This window comes from Leucoraja erinacea, chromosome 9 (assembly GCF_028641065.1).
Source record: "Leucoraja erinacea ecotype New England chromosome 9, Leri_hhj_1, whole genome shotgun sequence".
Taxonomy (NCBI): domain Eukaryota; kingdom Metazoa; phylum Chordata; class Chondrichthyes; order Rajiformes; family Rajidae; genus Leucoraja; species Leucoraja erinaceus.
Window position 1 is genome coordinate 44,054,064 of NC_073385.1, and position 20,188 is coordinate 44,074,251.

The 20,188-nt window shown below is 41.3% G+C and overlaps 1 protein-coding gene across 3 annotated transcripts in view; it reads right to left on the reverse strand.

Annotated features, from left to right (window-relative positions):
- Positions 1-5,079: 5,079 nt before the first annotated feature.
- The window catches only part of LOC129700311 (uncharacterized), a 78,317-nt gene continuing 63,208 nt past the window's right edge, over positions 5,080-20,188 (reverse strand). For 2 of the 3 annotated variants that reach the window (XM_055640685.1, XM_055640684.1), the window contains 5 exons: positions 17,992-18,265; positions 17,217-17,379; positions 15,647-15,708; positions 9,342-9,399; positions 5,081-5,538 (listed from right to left, as the gene is read on the reverse strand). In XM_055640685.1, the coding sequence (XP_055496660.1) occupies positions 5,395-5,538; positions 9,342-9,399; positions 15,647-15,708; positions 17,217-17,379; positions 17,992-18,265 (701 nt within the window). In that variant the 3' untranslated portion in view covers positions 5,081-5,394. Of the gene's footprint in view, positions 5,539-9,341; positions 9,400-15,646; positions 15,709-17,216; positions 17,380-17,991; positions 18,266-20,188 lie in introns of all 3 variants that reach the window. The other variant, XM_055640687.1, reaches the window with a different exon arrangement.

The window sequence follows — 20,188 nt, forward strand, 5'->3', positions numbered from 1 at the left end:
TCAATAAATCAATCTTTTATAGGACCTTTAAGTATTAATTACTATGTGGGCCCACACACTCACTCACACAAGCCGGCAACATGATAAACAAAACAAGAATAACCCCACGTTGCAGGCCTGGTCGAAGCTGGAGAGCGTCGCGGCCAAATACAGTTGAAGCCGACAAGTTCACAGTGCAGAAATTTGAACAAAGACAAGGGTGCATAACTTACTAGCTGCATTGAAGTAAAAGATTTAGATGAGCTGGTAAGCTCTATTTAAGCCTATTTAGTCTCCAACTACCTCACCTGAGAATATTGAAAGTGAACTGGATGCTGGGGTTGAAGCGCATTATCCAGAAACAACAAAGGATAAGGATTAAAGATGGTTAGATAGAATTGACGTGCAGATTAGGCAGGGTATCCATACTGCCAGTACTTTAGATCCTTTAAACTGATTTGTGCTATCTTATTTGCTTTATTTCTTATGCAATGTATTTATATTCTGGACTTGGTTAGTTAACTATTCCTAACCTACCCATGCGCCCGGATTTTTGTTGCACTTTGTGATTCATCACACTTTTCATTGTTGAATTTCTGCTAATTCCATGTTATGACAATTTACTTCTTCCATATTTATCAGTAATATTTTGTTTGAGTGCTTATGGGTACAGGTAATATGTTTTCAATAATCTGACAATTAATCATATTGCCAAATATTGGTGTCATTTATTATTCCTGCACATATTGTTTAACTTGCCCTTTTTGCTCTGACTTAAGTTCAAGGACACACATGGGTTAAAAAGCCTTCCTAATACCTTTGACAATAGTCTTGTAGTTTCATTTTTACGATGAAAATTATAATTTGCTCCTCGGCTTAATTTCCCAATGTCTTCAGATTCAAATTTGCATTTTCTTTGTCTTGCTTCTAGGCTTTACCTTGTTGCTTGCATCTTCTGAACTAATACTAGCTATGGTATGTAGGAAAGAACTGCAGATGCTGTTTTAAATTGAAGGAAAATGCTGGAGTAACTCAGCGGGACAGGAAGCATCTCTGGAGAGAAGGAATAGGTGATGTTGTGGGTCAAGACCCTTCAAACTGAGGTCTGAGGAAGGACTGAGATACAAGCTATAGTATCTCAGATTTCACACACTAAGCAAGCACATCAATTGTCCACTAGTTTAGTGATACTGATCATTTTCTGAGTTTGAAGATGCCAACAAAAGTCAAGCAGGCCACATACAAGGCAGCCTTTCCTCGGCCAGTTTTCTAGTCTGCTCTTGCACAAGTGCATTAAATGGAAAGTCTGCCAAGGTGCCGTGGAAATTGTTTCCCTGCATAAAAGATTTTCATATTTACTTTGCACACCAAAATTAATTTGCTGCCATTTAATTCACTTCACATATTATTTTTGTCTATTAGTTTTGATCATCCCACTCAGGACTCTGCGCCTGCCCGAACTTCACTTTCCAGGTAAGTACACACCCTTGCTTTATCTCAGATTAATAATCTATATCTTGGAAAAAAAAAATTGCATGAAAATCACTATCTGATAGACAGGACCAAACAGAAGGGTTGTTGGTGGTATCCTGGTTGGTGTTTGTCACATTTCTGCCTGTGGTTAATCGGAGCAAACACAATGCTGTTGTGTTTGATACATTAATACCATCAGGAAGTCTGTTACTTTCTTTAGAGATGTAAAAGATATTACCTTAATGCTGATTTTTTAATATTAAATCTGGCAATGTGTAGAAGTTAAATCAGACTGTTGAGGTTGGCTGTTTTTACCACTGATTAGTTTTCCTGCTTCACCCGAGCAGGAATGAAATTCTCCAATTGAGACTGTGCCACTGTTGGAGCAGAAATGTGGCAAAGTTCTGCAGTGAGAAAATTCAGATTCAGATTCAATTTTAATTGTCATTGTCAGTGTACAGTACAGAGACAACGAAATGCATTTAGCATCTCCCTTGAAGAGCGACATAGCAAACGATTTGAATAAATAATAATAAGTGTCCAGGAGGGGGGGGGTGGTGATTGGCAGTCATCGAGGTACGTTGTTGAGTAGAGTGACAGCCGCCGGAAAGAAGCTGTTCCTCGACCTGCTGCTGGTTCGGCAACGGAGAGACCTGTAGCGCCTTCCGGATGGTAGGAGGGTAAACAGTCCATGGTTGGGGTGAGAGCAGTCCTTGGCGATGCTGAGCGCCCTCCGCAGACAGCGCTTGCTTTGGACAGACTCAATGGAGGGGAGCGAGGAACCGGTGATGCGTTGGGCAATTTTCACCACCCTCTGCAATGCCTTCCGGTCGGAGACAGAGCAGTTGCCATACCATACTGTGATGCAGTTGGTAAGGATGCTCTCGATGGTGCAGCGGTAGAAGTTCACCAGGATCTGAGGAGACAGATGGACCTTCTTCAGTCTCCTCAGGAAGAAGAGACGCTGATGAGCCTACTTGATCAGAGTAGAGGTATTGTGGGTCCAAGAGAGGTCATCGGAGATGTTGACTCCCAGGAACCTGAAGCTAGAAACACGTTCCACCTCCGTCCCGTTAATGTGGATGGGGGTGTGCGTGCCGCCTCTGGACTTCCTGAAGTCTACAATGAGCTCAAAATTATGGTGGCACTTTATCTGTGAATTCTAAATGCAAAGTCCACTCTTTTTCTGACGCCACACTGTTTACCTCACCAATGTAATGTAGACAGCAGCATTCCTTGAACGTTGCGATTCTGCTTTTTTTTCCAGTCGATTCCAACGAGGCTTTGCACACAAACAACTGGATCCCATTAACGTTGATAAGTTTCATGTTGCCACTTGGAACCCAATTGGTAGATTTGCTGCCTTACAGTGTCAGAGACCCAGGTTCGATGCTGTCTGTATGGAGGTTTTATGTTTTCCCTGTGACTGTATGGGTTTTTTTCCAGTCAATCCTGTTCGTAAGTTAATTGGCTTCGGTGTAAATTGTCCTTAGTGTGTAGGCCGAAGGGCCTGTTTTCACGCTGTATCTCTAAGCAAATAAAATGAAACTCAGCACCAGTTGCCGTTCCATATCTCAAACGGCAATTAAATAATTTGGATGCAAACTGGCATGTAAGTCGCACATTTGTTACATTGTGGTTACACAATAGAATAATATCAGTGCTAAAGCTGTCCATCTTTATTACAATGTTTGGATTTAAGAGGATACTTGTGATTACTGAGGTAATGGGGTCTTGCTCTTCTAGGAAAATTAAATCAATATTGAAAGTGAGGTGACAATGGGTAAAGTGTAATTAGCTTTGACATGGTCATGAAAGGCATTATATGCCACTGGTTCTTTGCTGTGCAAATTTCAATAGTTTTATAATGAAGTGTATTTCTTGACCAGTCTAATGGAGTCGAGAGACAAATATTATTATACTGATACATACCACTTACAAATATTGAGAAACAGCTCAATGTTTAAAAGGTACAGGTACTTGTTAAAATGTTGCCTCATACATTGTTTGATTTTAATTTTATTTTAGATAATTACATTTCTGAAAAACCTACCTTGTATCATTCCAAGTTAATATGTTCAGTCTAGGATTTGGTGGATATGATTCTTACCAATATACCAACTTGAATCATATCTAAATGTAGATCAATTTATTGTAAAAGAACACGGTGTAATGAGGGTCTCCTCGATATCCCATGCTCCCCCTGACCCAGTCACAACAGGGACAGAGTCCCCCTAGTTCTAACCTATCGCCCCATCAGCCATCGCATACAACACATAATCCTCCAACATTTCCGCCACCTCCAACGGGATCCCACCACAAGCCACATTGTCCCATCTCCACCCTTTTCTGCTTTACAGAGAGATCGTTCCCTCCCCACCTCCCTGGTTAACTCGTTCCTTTTCACCCAAACCACCCCCTCCCCAGGTACTTGAACGGAATCCAGGGATATGGAGATTCTGCCTGTCCCGCTGAGTTACTCCAGCATTTTGTGTCTCTCGTCAGTTTAAACCAGCATCTGCAATTCCTTCCTACACTGTTTGGAGGAGTCCTTTATGGATAAGATTAACTTTTTTGTTCCATTTGTCAAATTGTGGAAAGTCATTGAAAGAGGCTTGGTTGTATTTGCTTTTTACGTCAGAATATCTTCAATGCATGCACCATTTCTCATACTTATGTGGTCATTACTTAGCCTGGATGCTCTGAGATATTATGGACCCAATAAGTAGTGTTAAAATGGTAGGAACTGCAGATCTTGGTTTACAAGAAAAGTTACAAAGTGCTGGAGTAACTCAAGCAACATCTCTGAAGAACATGGACAGGTAAAGTTTCAGGTGAGGACCCTTCTTCAGACTTGGTCTCGAGTCCCAAGTCTGAAGAAGGGTCCCGACTCAATACATCACTTATCCATGTTCTCCAGAGATGCTGCCTGACCTTCTAAGTTACTCCAACACTTTGTGACGTTTTTTTAAGATAACAGGCCTGTTAATTCTTTGCATGTTCTATTTAGATTTAGCAATTGAGCTGCTAGAGTCACACTCTTAATATATTTTGCTTAAAGAAGTGTTTCCCAATAGCTGCTGCAGTCTGATGAAGAGGATCGATTTAATCAGATCCGAGGCACTCGCACCAATGGGAAATGTCTCGACTCTTTTCCAAAATGCAAAAAAGGAAGCAAATTTATGTTGAATCTTACAGATTCCAAGACGAGTTCAGTTTATGGTCCCCTCCCAAAACTATAATTTCAAGAGACCAATATACTTTTCACATGGCCATTGTCATGCGGATAAGATTACAGATGTGACCCGTCAGGCATCATACAAGCTGTAGAAAAATCTTTTTATTTGAGAATGCAAATTATAAAGGCTGACATTTCCTAGGTTTTTTGGTTAGAGTATACAGCAAAATAAATGTTTCCATAGACATTGACCAATGGTGTAAAGATTGCCAGACCCCGAGCCAATGGTCCTTGGCTGCAAAATCTATCAGTATTAAGAAATTAATTACTACCTACATGCTGACACAACAGGTTGCTTTTGAGCAGCTGCTTCTAGGTGACATCTTTCCATGCTTGGTTTGTCTAAGAATATCTTAACTGTGGACTAAACACAGAAGAACATAAAAAAATGCAGCAACATTTCAATGATTTAATTATACTTTATTGATACTGTACACGGTAGAATTTGGTGTTAAAGCATCACATTTCCTAGACTGTTGATACAGCAGTACTGAGTGATGCAAAGTGTTATCGACTGATAACAGTGTATCGAAATCCATCCTGACCATTAAGCAGCATTTCTTGTGTGTAGTTGTGAAATGTTTCAAGTGGCAATCTCAGATCTTTATCCAGCAGGACTATTCGATGGATTCTCGTAGCTTTCTGCTGAAGCTTAATTTGATCCAGAAGGATTCTTGTACAAAATTTGAAGAGACTTGTGTCACTCACACGTAGGAGGTGCATCTGACCTCTTGGAGAATACGAAGGCTCGGTCCCAACGGAATGCCAAGTTTTTCCAGTCTCTCCTCCTGAAGGTGAGGGAGCTCTGTGAAACCTATGCCGGCGTTCCTGAAATGTGGAACGTATTGCTGGGAGCAAGAGGCAGAAGGGTTGCAAACACAGGACATTAAGCAATGAAAGAGGACAATGACAACTCAATAAATACATTATATACAATTGTAGTTTGGCCAACAGTAACTGAGGATATTAACTAATGTATATTCCAATAATTGTATATGTGAAATCTTGATGGTGCACTTCCCAGGGTAAGTGTCTTCCTCCCTCCCCAAGCACCGTGAAACCACCAAACTGTGCAAAGAAGATAGACATACTTCATCTATGAAGGCAACCTCTGACAATATGCACTTTCTCTGCTTTAGCTCACCCAAGCTCCTCACGAGAAACAAATGTTGTCCAAAGCACACACACCTCTAAAGCTTTCTTCATAAACACCTGAAACTTTCTGCCTACATTTGGAGAAAAGTATCACGAGCATCCGTCCCATCAGCGTAACATACCCAAGCTTACATTGCAGACACAGAAGTCTTGCAAGTTTGCTGATTGAAATGGGATAAGACAAAACAATCCAGTCTCTGAAGTTATAACTCAAATACCACAGGGGTACAGAAGTCCCCAGGCATCTGCAGCCACAAAGGAAATGTACTGTCATTGACTACCCCTCTCTAAGGCAACAAATTGGTGCAGCATATTCAAGAATGGTCTGCAGACAAAACAGCTGCTGCAAAGTTGCAGACTGGCAGGACTATCACCAAGTGGTCTGGTGGTTGTAGACCCACCACTGGATGTGTTGCAAAGTAGTTCTGCAACAGGTGGTCTGGAACCAGGACGAGAGAATGAACCTGGATTGCTGAGGCATCACCCACTTTCTCAGTGAGTTTCTCCTTTAACACACCATCTCTCCAATTACTCAAAACTACACTCCCTCAGTGTAAAGTACATACTCCAGTAGATTACATTACAATTGGACACTATAACTCCAAATGCAATCTATCCAAGGCTATTTACAAATGCTCCTGTATTAAAGCCTCTTCTAATGAAGATCAATGTACTGTTTACCTTCCTATTAATTTACTGCACTTAGCTGCTGTACCCAGTAACTTATCTTCAAGGACATCCAGGTCTTTTTGAACATCAATAACATCACGTTCTGTTCAGTAACCTTCCACTGTTCTATTTCTGCAACGATGGAAATAAGTTCAGTATTTTTCACATTATACTGCACACTCATGAATGCTCTGAGAGGCTAGTTATGGAACGCATCAAATCCAGTCTACCAAGCTGCCTTCATCCACTGCAGTTCCCCTACCACTATAACAGGTCCACGGATGATGCCATCTCCCTGGCCCAACACTCAACACGGGAACGCCTGGATAAGAGAGACACCTTCATCAGACTCCTGCCTACAATAGACAACAAATTTGCCATTAACACTATTATCCTATTAAAGCTCATCACCAAACTCGCGGGACGGAGTCAAATGGATCCGCAACTTCTTGACCAACAGACCCCAATCAATGTGGAAAGGGGACAAATCATCCTCTACAATAATCCACAACACTGGTGCTCACAGCCCCCTTCTTTACTCCTTGTACCCCCACGACTCCAGCCATGAACAATCTAATACAATTTACAAATTCCCAGATGACACCACCATTATGGGCTGGATATCAAATAATGATGGGAAGGAGTACAGGAAGGAGATTGAGAACCTTGTGACCTGGTGTAGAGAAAACAATCTTTCTCTCAATGTCAGCAAGACAAAGGAGATAGTGATCAACATCAGGAAGCAAAGCAATACACATACCCTGGCTTGCATTGACCATCACACAAACCAACCTCCCTTCCATTGACTCAATTTACCCTGCCTCGGCAAGGCCACCGACATAATCAAAGATGAGTAGCACCCCAGACACTCCCTCCTCCCCCCTTCCCCATCGGGCAAAAGGTATACAAGTGTAAAAAAACATCTCCAAATTCAGGGGCAGTTTCCTCTCAGCTGTTATCAGGAAACTGAACCATCCTACCAACAACCAGAGAGCAGTCCTGAGCTACTATCTACCTCATTAGAGATTTTTGGACTATCTTTGATCAGACTTTACTGGACTTCATCTTGCACTAAATGTTATTCACATTATTCCCTTTATCATGTATCTGCACACTGTGGATGGCTTGATTGTAATGTGTTGCCGTTTCACTGTACCTCAGTAAACATGACAATAAACTAAACTAACTTTTTCCTATGCAACATCCCTACTCACAATCTTACCCGTTTTATTTCTGTCAGCAAGCTTGTAGATAAGACGTGGCCCCCTCGGCCCCATCAATTGTATTTGTCATAATTGCCTGGAATCCACGATCCATGTATACATGACTTGGGAGAACAAAATTGTTGATGGGTTGGCTAGTAAGTTTGCAAGCGACACATAAATTGGTGGAGTTGCAGACAGTGACTGCTGTGAAAAGGATACTGCTGAATATACCAGTTACAGATATGGGCAGCAAATGGCAGATGTCGTTTAATCCATGTGAGGTGTGGCACGTTGGGAGATCAATTGTTAGGGGAAAGTATATCATTAATGGCAAGACTCTTGCCAACATTTATGTGTAGAGGAATTCAAGTTGATAGCCCACTAAAAGTAGCAACACAAATAGAGTGGCAAACAAGGCAAATGGTATGCTTGCCTTCACCAGTCACAGCATTGAGCACAAGAGCCAGGAAGTCATGTTGCAGCTTTATAAAGCTTTGGTTCGGCTACAACTGCAGAACAGTGTGCAGTTCTAGTCACCCTATTGCAGAAATTATGTAGAGGCTTTGGAGAAGGTACAGAAGAGGTTTACCAGAATGTAGCCTGGATTGCAGGCTTTAGCTATTGGGAGAAGTTGGACAACCTTTGATTGTTTTCTCTGAAGCATCAGAGGCTGAAATATGATAGAAGATTATAAAATTAGGAGAGGCATAAGTCGGTTAGACGGAACCTTTCTCTTAGGGTAGAAATGTCAAATATGAGAGTGCAAAGTTTAAAAGAGATGTGCTGGGCTGGGCAAGACTTTTGCACACAAGCTGCTGAGCAGGCTGCATCTCAGCAATCTTTATGGCACTTCCTACTTGAATTCAGTTCATTCCTCAGATCGTGGAAAGTACTGGGCACTCAGTACAGCTCATGGGTCTGGACAACAGCCAATGTGATTCTCAAGACTGCTCCCCATCTACTCATGACTTCAGCAAAGTGAATTACACAACCATACAATATGATAATGTATCTGCACTCGAGTCACCCATGACAAACACCAAATCTAATCTGGTTAATTACTTTTGCATCAGTTGATTTTCATTCATCTGTTAATTCATGTAAGGTGCCATCGATGGCCCAATAATCAAGCAGCCCTTGTGCAGCAAAACCCTGGTCATCGTTACCATTGACTGCGAACTGTGTGTGACTGGAGTAGGCACAAAATCTATCTTTTCAAATGAATGCCAACTCTGGGAATTATTTATTATGGGTCTCACTTCAATGAAAAAGTACAAACTATTTAATATCTATAGCAACATCCAATTATCATTACCAATGTACAAATAACACTACAGCTTATTCACAGTACAACACTCACATTAAACAAGCTGGTTCAATATATCTCTTGGCAAGCAAGTCCCTCAGCTATGCCCATCTCCATAATATCGTTAGAGAGTGACAGTGATTAATGGATTAATATTCGTGAGAACATCTCAGGTAACTCAACTATTCATCTTCACATTGTGTGCACTGTTACCCCTTCAGAAAATGTCCAACATTATTTTAATCGATTCTACCTTCAGGAATTAGCACACAATTCCTCGACTGCTACAGTTTAGTTATAGTTGTTTTGTGATTACCTCATATCCGAGTTTCTTCAGAAATATTGTCATCATTGTAGGACGTTCTCCACAACTCCTGAAAACAAGTGAAAGCATACACATTTAAACACGCAACCTTAAAGCTCAGATGGATGCTACTGACTTAAGCTTAGTTTATTATTATCATGTGTATCGAAGTACAGTGAAAAGCTTTTGTTGCGTTCTATCCAGTCAGTGAAAAGACTATATACATGATTATAATCAAGCCATCCACAGAATAAAGGGAATAATGTTTAGTGCAAGATAAAGTCCAGTAAAGTCCAATTAATGAGAGCCAGAGGGGCTCCAATAAGATAGATGTTAGGTCAGGGCCTTTCTTTAGTTGGTGGTAGGATGGTTCAGTTAAAGGAGTCTGTTAATGAAGCTGCTCAATAAATAATTTCAATTTACATACAAATATCATGGTGAATTGTTTGTAGGATCCAATTTAAACATAAAGAACCAACAGTTTACTATAAAAATGTCAGTCATTAAGATTGCAAATCCAATTAAGTTACACATACTAGTATAAAGCCATACATCATGGGAACAGGCCCTATGGCCAACTTCCACATGCCTCATCTACCTGACCAAGTTTGGGTCATATCACTCTAAAGCTTTTCTATCCATGTACCTATCCAAAGGTATTTTAAATGTTGCTATAGTACCTACCTCAACTACATCCTCTGGCAACTGGTTTCATGTTCTCCATATATTCCAATATAGGGGGATAGAGTCTTTGCAGGAGGCAGGTTGGGAAGAAGTGTGATCTAGATAGTTGTGAGAGTCAGTAGGTTTCTAATAGACATCAGTCGATAGTCTATCTCCTGTGATGCTGTCAAGATCAAGAATGGGGAAGGAGGTGTCAGAGATGGTTCAAGTGAATTTGAGTGCAGGATGAAAATTGGCAGTGAAGTTAATGAAGTCCATGAGTTCTGCATGGGTGCAGGAGGTAGCACCGATACAGTCATCGATGTCTAAACACCGTTCTAAAATGTCACGGCCTAAACATCCTTCCTAAAGCAGGCTGACAAAAATTGAACACAATACTCTAAGCACAGCCTCACCAACATCTTGTACAGCTGATCAAGTTATCAGTGCATTAACAAAAGCTACAGTAATCTTGTTTAAGTCATCTTTACTATGTCTAATACGTATCCACTTAAAAGCACACGACCATATGGAAAATTAGAAAGCCTTCTGGAGAAAGTTAACTCAACCACATTGTCAGATAAGACTGAACATTGGATGGAGTTATGTCTACGCATGGTGCTTATTCTAATCAACATTTAATACCATTGTTTTCTTTCTTGAATTTTGGTCACCACAGAACATTCCCCTTAAACGTTCATAACTGGTCGCAAAGCATACCTTAAAATAACTAATGCTCTTGTAATAAAACCTTTGTTTCATCCAAATAGTTTAGTTTAGTGATACAGCATGGAAACAGGCCCTTTGGTCCACGCCAACCAGTGATCACCTGTACATTAGATCTATCTTACACAGTAGGAACAATTTACAAAAGCCAAACAAACTATACACATTCACGTATTTTGGATGTGGGAGGAAACTGGTGCACGCAGAGAAAATCCACGCGGTCACAGGGAAAACATACAAACTCTGTCCAGACAGCACCTGTAGTCAGGTTGGAGCCTGGGTCTCTGGTGCTGGAAGGCAGCAACTCTACCTTTGCGCCACTTGATTACCGTTGTTACAATATCTATTTGCTTCACCTCATGGTGAAACGAGGTGGTTCCTATTCGGAGAATTGACTATAACTCATAAGATTATGGATAAAATGCAGAAGGAAACCGTAGCCAAAGCCAGATTCCTACTCTCGGGTTTGGATTAGGTTGGAGAGGTGGGCATAGGGGCTGTTGCTGCACTGATGCATCACAAACGCCTGCGCACAGCGTTTTGCCTTGGAATCATACCCAGGATGGAAATGCTGCTGGCAAGGCCGATCTTTATTGGTCATCGGGTGTTGCCCAGATACAAATGATTTAATAGTGCGATAATTGGGTTTTCTGTGGGATTAGGGTCAAGTCCAGTCTGGGCTCAAATATAGACACCAGATATCTCTCCCTAAAGAGAGAAATGGATGGCACATTGGAGTTGCTGCCTTATAGCAACAGAGAGCCGATTCAATCCTGACTACAGGTGCTGTCTGTACAGAGTTTGTAAATTTTCCCTGTGACTGCCTGATTTTCCTCTGGATGCTCCAGTTTCCTTCCACATTACAAAAACATATAGATATAGTAACAAAGGTAATCAAGTGGCGCAAAGGTAGAGTTGCTGCTGCTATCCAGAGCCCTACCATTCACTGTGTAGGTCTTGTCCATGTTAGACTTCCCAAAATGCAACACCTCACATTTTTCTGCAATACATTCCATCAACCATTCCTCAGCCCACTTGGCCAATTGATCAAAATCCTGCTACAAATTTTCACAACCATCTTCACTAACTGCAAAACAACCCACTTTTATACAAATGCAAACTTGCTAATCTTATCGTGTATGTTCTCATCCAAATCATTGATATAGATGACAAACAGAAACAGGCCCAGAACCAAACTTTGAGGCCCACCACTAGTCACAGGCCTCCAATCCGAGAAGCAACCTTCCACCATCACCCTCTGCTTCCTTCCATGAAGCCAATTTTCGATCCATTCAGCTATCACTCCTTGGATCTCATGCGATCAAACCTTCCAGAGCAGCCTACGATGAGGAACCTTGTTGACTGCTACTGGTCTATATATACACAACATATACAGTTCTGCTCTCATCAACCTTTTTGGTCAAAAATTTCAAACAGATTTGTGAGACACAACATCCCGATTCCGATTCAGATTCAGATTCAGATTCAATTTTAATTGTCATTGTCAGTGTACAGTACAGAGACAACGAAATGCATTTAGCATCTCCCTGGAAGAGCGACCATATGATTTGAATAAATAATAATAAGGGTCCGGGGGGGGGGCTGGTGATTGGCAGTCAACGAGGTACGTTGTTGAGTAGAGTGACAGCAGCCGGGAAGAAGCTGTTGATCCCATGTACAAAACCATGCTGACTATCCCAAATCAGCCTTTCTCTGTCTAAATGCCTGTATATCCTTTCCCTCAGAATACCCTTGAGTAACTTTCCAACTAGAGATGTCAAGCTCACCAGCCTATAGTTCCCAGTATTTTCCCTGCAGCCCTTCTTGAATAAAGGAACAGCATTTGCCACTCTCCAATCTTCCGGCACCTCTCCTGTATTTAAAGACGACTCGTAAATTTCAACCATGGCTCCCGCAATTTCCTTTCTGATTTCCCACAATACCCTCGGATATATATGAGATTTGTCTACCTTCATACTGGATAGTACCTTCAGCACCTCTTCGACTGGAACATTGGTCAGACTTGTATTGGTTTATTTGGATCACTGGAGGTTGTGAGAGAGACCTCATAGAACTATTTAAAATTACGAGACACAGATAGGATAGACAGTCAGAACCGATTCCCCAGGATGGAGAAAACAAGCACTAGAGGGCATAGCTTTAAGGTGAAAGTTTAAAGGAGATGTACAGGGCAAGTTTTATTTCCCCACAGAGGGTGGTGAGTGCCTGAAATGCATTGCCTGGGTGGTGGTGCAGTCACGATATTGGCATTTAAAAGACTTTTGGATAGGCATATGGATATACAGGGAAGATCAAGTTCAAGTGAGTTTATTGTCATGTGTCCCTGATAGGACAATGACATTTTTGCTTTGCTTCAGCACACAGAACATAGTAGGCATTTACTACAAAACAGATCAGTGTGTCCATATACCATAGATAAGGATAATGTGCAGACATTGTACATTGTAGTGCCTGTTCTCATGCAGCTTTTTTTCCTCATACTCCTTTTTTTCCTCGTACCTTTCTTACCCTATTCACAGAGGAGATTTAATCATTTCCTCTTCATCCCATCTGAGAACTTGACTGCCTTTGATTCTATTTTTTTACATTTTTCATTTTCCGAATGTGCAGTCATTCCTTGATTTTTAAAATAATATTTTCTCTTGTTACCCATTCCCTCCGCTATGCAGTCCAGCACCAAGCTGACGCAGAACAGACCCTGAAACCCGACTTCCTCAATGAGGCTTGGGTAGGAAACTATCTAAAAACTTTGGGCCATCCAAAGTATGCCATGTGATCAACACGTCTTTGCCTCCAATGTGGTACAAACAGAAGGTGCCGAGATCTTTATTCTTGCAACACATTAATTCACACTGAACGGTAGGGTCCTGGGGAGTGTTGTAGGATCTAGGAGTACAGGTACATAGTTCCCTGAAAGAGGCATCACAGGTACATAAAAAGTAGGGGCAGGATTAGGCTATTCGGTCCTTCAAGCCAGCACCGCCATTCAATATGATCATGGCTGATCTTAAAAATGTTTTTGGCACGATGGCTGTAATCAATCAGGGAATTGAGTACTGAAGTTTGGACGTTATATTGCAGTCATTGGTGAGGCTGCACTTGGAGTATTGTGTTTAGTTTTGGTTACCAGGCTACAGAAAATATGCCCTTAAGTGGGAAACGATGCAGAGAAGATTTGCAAGGATGTTGCCAGACTTGAGGGCCTGAGCTATAGGGGGAAGTTGGGCTTTACTCCTTGAAGCGCAGAAGGTTAAGGGAGAGGTGTATAAACCATGAGGGCAATAGGGCAAATGCCTAGAATAGTTTACCAGGGTAAATGAATCAAAAACTAGAGGACATGGGTTTAATGTGGGGGGGGGGGGGGGGGGGGGTTAATAGGAACCCGAGGGACATCGTTTTCACACAAAACAGTGGTGGGTAATGGAAAGCTTCCAGAGGATGTAGTTGAGGCAGGTACAATAATGGCATTTAAAAGACATTTGAACAGGTACATGAATAGGAAATGTTTAGAGAGATATGTGCCAAAACGTGGACAAATGGGACCAGCTTAGTATGGTCGAGTTGGGCCAAGGGGCTGTATGACTATAAATTTATTTGACCCTCCTGCTTTGGGCAATCAATACAAAAGAGGGTGCAACAGTGATCTCATGATCTTTTCCACTCCCCGCCAAGGGTACGGTGAGTGCATTTGACCACACAGGTTTGACAGGATCTGTAATCCCACCACTACTCTTGGCCCTTGGTATTGTTCATCAGTCAGCAAGCCAGGCTTTCTGGGGTTAGAGTTGTGTAAAGGTAATTTGCAAAAAAAACGAATTTGGAACTATGACAGCAAATACCCCAAAAGTGGTTGATGGTTCCGGAAGAAAGAATTACAAGGTAAACTAAAGGGGTGGCTGGAGAACTAACCTCTAAAGTAACAAATCCGATTGTCAAATCAGTAGTACATGTTAATAAACATAACAAATTGCTTTCCAGCATACGTTCAGCTAGCAATAGGTATGTGCAGGCTTCAATCAAACATCACATTCCAATCAGTTCAACACAATTGTCCCACAGATGTGTTTTGGAACCTAATTGCACATCATGCACCAAATATGAGTAAAAACTTATAATATACTGTTTAAAAACTACTATTGGCATATTTCTGCGGAAAAAAATAAAAATACAGACAGTAAGATTGGAATTAAAACAACGTGCACATGGTACACAGAAGCTGCAGAAACCAAGAAGAGTTTGGAAGCCGTCTTAACCCAAACATTAATCTGACTGAGATGCTGCCTGACCCGTTGAGATACTCCAGCACTCTGGCTTCTTTTGTAAATTAGCATCTGCAGTGCTGATGAAGCCGAATTTTAGTTAAAAATATAAGAAGATATTAAATTGGTTTCTGGGCTATTGCCTTCTTTCTACATTAATCTGCCTTTTCTCTTTTCAGACAGTTTAGATTAGAGATACAGCATAGAAACAGGCCATTCTGCCCACCGGGTCCCTGCCGGCCAGCAGTCCCGGCACATTAACACTATCCTACATACATTAGGGACAATTTACATTTATACCAAGCCAATTTACCTACATACCTGTACATTTTTGGAGTGTGGGAGGAAACCGAAGATCTCGGAGAAAACCCACACAGGTCACGGGTATAATGTACAAACTCCATACAGACAGCATCCGTAGTCGGGATCGAACTCGGGTCTCCGGCGCTGCAAGCGCTGTAAGACAGCAACTCTACCGCTGCGCCACCGTGTTACCCTTTGCCATTTTCTGCATGTTACAAGAATAGCACCAATTCCTAACGAGTTAATATCTCGTGGTTTGTTGGGACCCCCGGGCCACAGAAAAAATGCAGATTCTTATGTTCCTAATTATAGTTATTAGATATTGATGCTCATACAGGTACTCACAGTGAACACTCTGAAATACTGGAAGAATCTTGTTTAATGGACGACCTGCTCACATCTCCAACCTGCCAAATAGCAATATATATTAAATATTCTTCACTACATTCATTGGATTACATTATTCCAATCACATTATTGAAATAACCAGAAGAATTGTTTAGGATGCTCCAAAGAACATTTTGTATCATATTGTAAACTTCAACATCATTAAAGACAAATTGAATGCAAGTTATGCCTAGTTAACTTTGTACCATTTCAATTGTTGCAGAGATTTGTAAATTTCATCTAATTAAAAATTTGTTATAGTTTCCAAAACACATTCACAAAAATGGTCGATGTATTAAGTCTGTTCATCTGATGCAATCCTCGGCAAACTAGCTGCATCTTTTAGTTTATGACAAATTCAGAATAATTGATGAAGGAGGACGTAAATTTACACTGCACTGTTCAAGATTTGGGATCAGTTGGTTATCTACTTTAAGTAAACACCAAGCCAATTTTTATTGCTGGTGTTTTATCACGTCGTACGTTTGCTAACTTACATAACTACAAAATCTCTCAGATTGCTGACCAGTCCAGTCCACGCTCAATATTTAACATCACTGACTTGATTAGTAAGGGTGGCAGAAGTTATGGGGAGCAGGCAGGAGAATGGGGTTGAGAGAGAAAGATAGAACAGCAATGATTGCATGGCAAAGTAGACATGATGGGCCAAATGGCCTTATTCTGCTCCTAGAACTTATGACTTATAATGACCTTACATCTCCAAATAGAAAACCTGTGAAATGACTCATGCCAATAATTGCCAGTATCAGTGTTTTCGTCTCCACACCATCTTCCACACCAAATGTTCTGTGCAAAGAGAGCACTGAGCATGGAATCAAAGGTTGCAGGCTCAGATGCCGTTGTTACAGCAAGTACGGTCACTCGGAGGCTCTGATAAATCTGTGATCCCAAAATTCAAGCACAGCACAGACACTCAAGACTGCTTATGGATCTAAACCCAGGGCACTCGAGACTGCTCAAAACGTCCTGATACTGAACCCACCACACTCAAAACCAAGCCAGCATCTAAACTGAAGGCACGCCAGACTACGGAAAGACACAGAGTGCTGGAGTAATTCATTGCCAGGATAGCATCCCTGGAGAACATAAATATAACAGTCCTGGAAAATCCTCCTTCAGACAGACCCGCACACACCTATCCATGTTATCCATGCTGCCTGACCACCGAGTTACTCCATTATTTTCGTCCTCCTTGGCAAACTAGCAGGAAGGCAGTTTCTGTTTCTGCACCACCTTAAGCCCGAGTTGGCTAAATCTAATCCATGATATTTTAATTCCAGCCAGGATAGCCCATCAGAGTGGCAAATCTGCAATAGTGTCAGAGGATACTTGCATTAAGCTCAGGACACACTTGCAACACTTAAACAGCTTACAGCTTAACACCCCCTCAGTGAGAACACCTGTATCTCAAAATGGAGTATCTTTTTTAAATTCTATTGTTTTTTGATATTAAAGAAAGTGCAGGTAGTTTTTGAAAATAATTATCTTACATAATTGAGATACCTACCTCTATGTTGCAAGCTTGCAGTGTGCTTTTTAATTCGAGTTGGAATGAATGTATTTTCTGCAGCAGGGAATTCTGAGAGTCGATCTCTTCAGTTAGGTGAGCTACATTCCGAACCAGAAGGAGTACATGGGCCTCCAGATGAGCAAACCTTTGCTGCACTATACTGTAAAGCAACAAACACAAATATATTGCAGATGAAAGCTGAAACAGGCTACAAGTCATTCTAGTAATCTGGGTGTGTTACATATTACCATTTGTGACAAAATAATGCCCCTAGATTATTGGTTTAAGACACTCTAACTACTGTTTCACCAAACAAGAGTGATTACACTTCAAATTAATAGAGCTTTAGGATGTCATGTGGGCATGAAAGGTCATATTATAAATGCAGATTCTGGTCCTGTTACCTGTAACATAGCTTTTCCTGGGCATTGCACCTTGCATATTCTGATCTTTGATCACCTGCACACAGCAAATGGATACAATAATGTAGACTAATGCTTAACTACTTAAAGCAAGATAATATTGCCTGAAAAATTGGCAACGCCGAGCCTACTGGGTATACACTTAAGTACCTGATATTTTGGAAAGAACCGCTTATTATACCACCTTGACAATTTGTGATTGCGCTGTTTATATTCCCTATAAATAACCTGGCATAAATTACTGGGATGCAATCGTTACTTTCCATTATTTTCACCTGAGACTTATATTTTAGTCATGTAACACATATTGCAAAATATTTCTTTGTGTGGTTCTTTGTTTGTATAAATACCAAATATCTTTCTGGCGCTGCAATCTAAGCTGTGCCCACAGTTTGCCATTTTTCACTGCATTCTGCCCTTTCTGTTTTGATTTTCGGGTCAGTGGCAAAGGTCTGCTCTCCCGGGAAAGAAGTGCAACAAGATTCTGGTAATCTGTTTCCAGGGACTGTAGATGTTGCCGGATTGCATCGACTTGCGACATCCTTGTGGATCCAGAGGATACAAAGTTAATGCTTAATGCTGGAGCCTGAGACCTCAGACAAGGAGAGCCAAATTCTCTTTCACCTGCATTGAAGCAAACAGAATGAGCGTTGTGAGGTGAAGCGAAAGCCCATTTAACATATTTGTTATATTTTTCTTGGGTTCTCCCCCAAGCTTCTTCCTTGTATTGCAAAGGAACTGCATTGCTGCAGGTAAGTTTGAACATTATCTGGAAATCTATAGTGAGCCTGAACGTCACAACACTGACAGAAAATGATGTACGTTTTCTATGCGCCTTTGAAATGTGGCAGGCAGTGCAGCATGCTGACGCAGCAGTAGAGTTGCTGCCTTACAGCGCCAGAAACTCAGGTTCGATCCTGACCACGGGTGCTATCTGTGTGGAGTTTGTACGATCTCCCTGTGGCCACATGGGCTTTCTCCTCCCACACTCCTGAGGCATGCAGATGTAGGTTAAGTGGCTTCTGGTGCATTATAAATTGTCTCTAGTGTCCACGATAGTGCTAGTGTACGGAGTGATAGCTGGTTGACACAGACTCAGTGGGCCAAAGAGGCTCTTAGGCTGTATCTCTTTAAAAAAGTTTTTGGTTTATGGGGCAGCATATGCAGCAGCTTGTAGAGCCACTGCTTACCTCGTTATATATTTTTATTTATATCATAATATCATTATATCATAAAAGTCACATTGCAATATTCCACTGGTTGTTGCCCTCTTATCCTCTTGTGTTGCTCCACCCTTGACCATAGTGATATTGGAGACAAAACAAAGAGTAGACATTGCAATATTTATTCTAATGTTTTCTCTCACAAACTCAAGTGTTACTCTATACTGAGCTTTTGTACAAAAACACGGCTGTTTCACGCTGCTATTTAATTTTTACCCATCCTGCCACACCGCCAAAACATGTTCACATGTTTAAATGGTTTGGAATTAAGGGACTCCCGCTCGCAAAGAAATGTTAAAAAATAGTGCCTGATCAAAAAATGAGAAACATTGACCTAGCAACTAGATAGTAGGGGTTTAAATGGGAAAACAGAGCAGGTAAGGCATGCACATTCCACTATAATGTTTCAAAGGCATTTGAACAGGTACTTGTACAGGAAAGGAGTGAAAGACTACGGCCGGGTCTAATGCAAGCAGATGGGAATAGGTCGGAAATTCCATCTAAGTCAGCATGGACAAGGTGTGTAGTAAGGGTCCATATCTGTGATGGATGTTTCTCTGATTCCATTGTCTATCATATTTATACACTTATTGCTTAAAATTGCTTTCCACCCACTGCAGTTGCTTATTTTTTGGCGACATTTTTGAACTTTGACTGTCGACAAAATTAGCATGGTGGGAGGTAGTCATAAAACAATGGAAACATGCCCTTCGGCCCTCTGAGTCCATAGTGTGCATCAACTACCCATTTACACTAATCTAATCCAACTTTATTTTATTCAACTCTCCCCAGATTCTACCTTTCACCCAGCACAAGGGGCAAATGACAGCAGTCAATTGACCTACCAACCTGCACATCTTTGAGATATGGAGGGAAATGGGAACACCTGGAGCAACCCCACGCAGTCACAGGCAGAATGTATAAACCCCATACAGACAGCACCTGAGGTCAGGAATGAACCTGGGTCTATGGCGCTGTGAGGCAGTAGCTTTACAGGCGGAAACATATGCCGCCCCATAAAAAAGACTTCCTGCCACATTTCAGAGGCACATAGAAACCGTACATTATTTTCAGTCAGTGTTGTGACTTCCGGGCTCACTGTAGATTTCTAGATCATGTTCAAACTTATCTAAAGCTATCTGGACAAGCAATCTTGCGGTGAGACCTTGTGCGTTTAAAGAACTGCAGCAATGCAGTTCCTTTGCAATACAAGGGAGAAGCTTGGGGGTGAACCTGTAAGTTTTTGAATGTTTGAGACTGACAATTCTGCTAAGTCAGGCTCTATAATCATTCAAAAACTTACAGGATTGTACACAAACGGCTA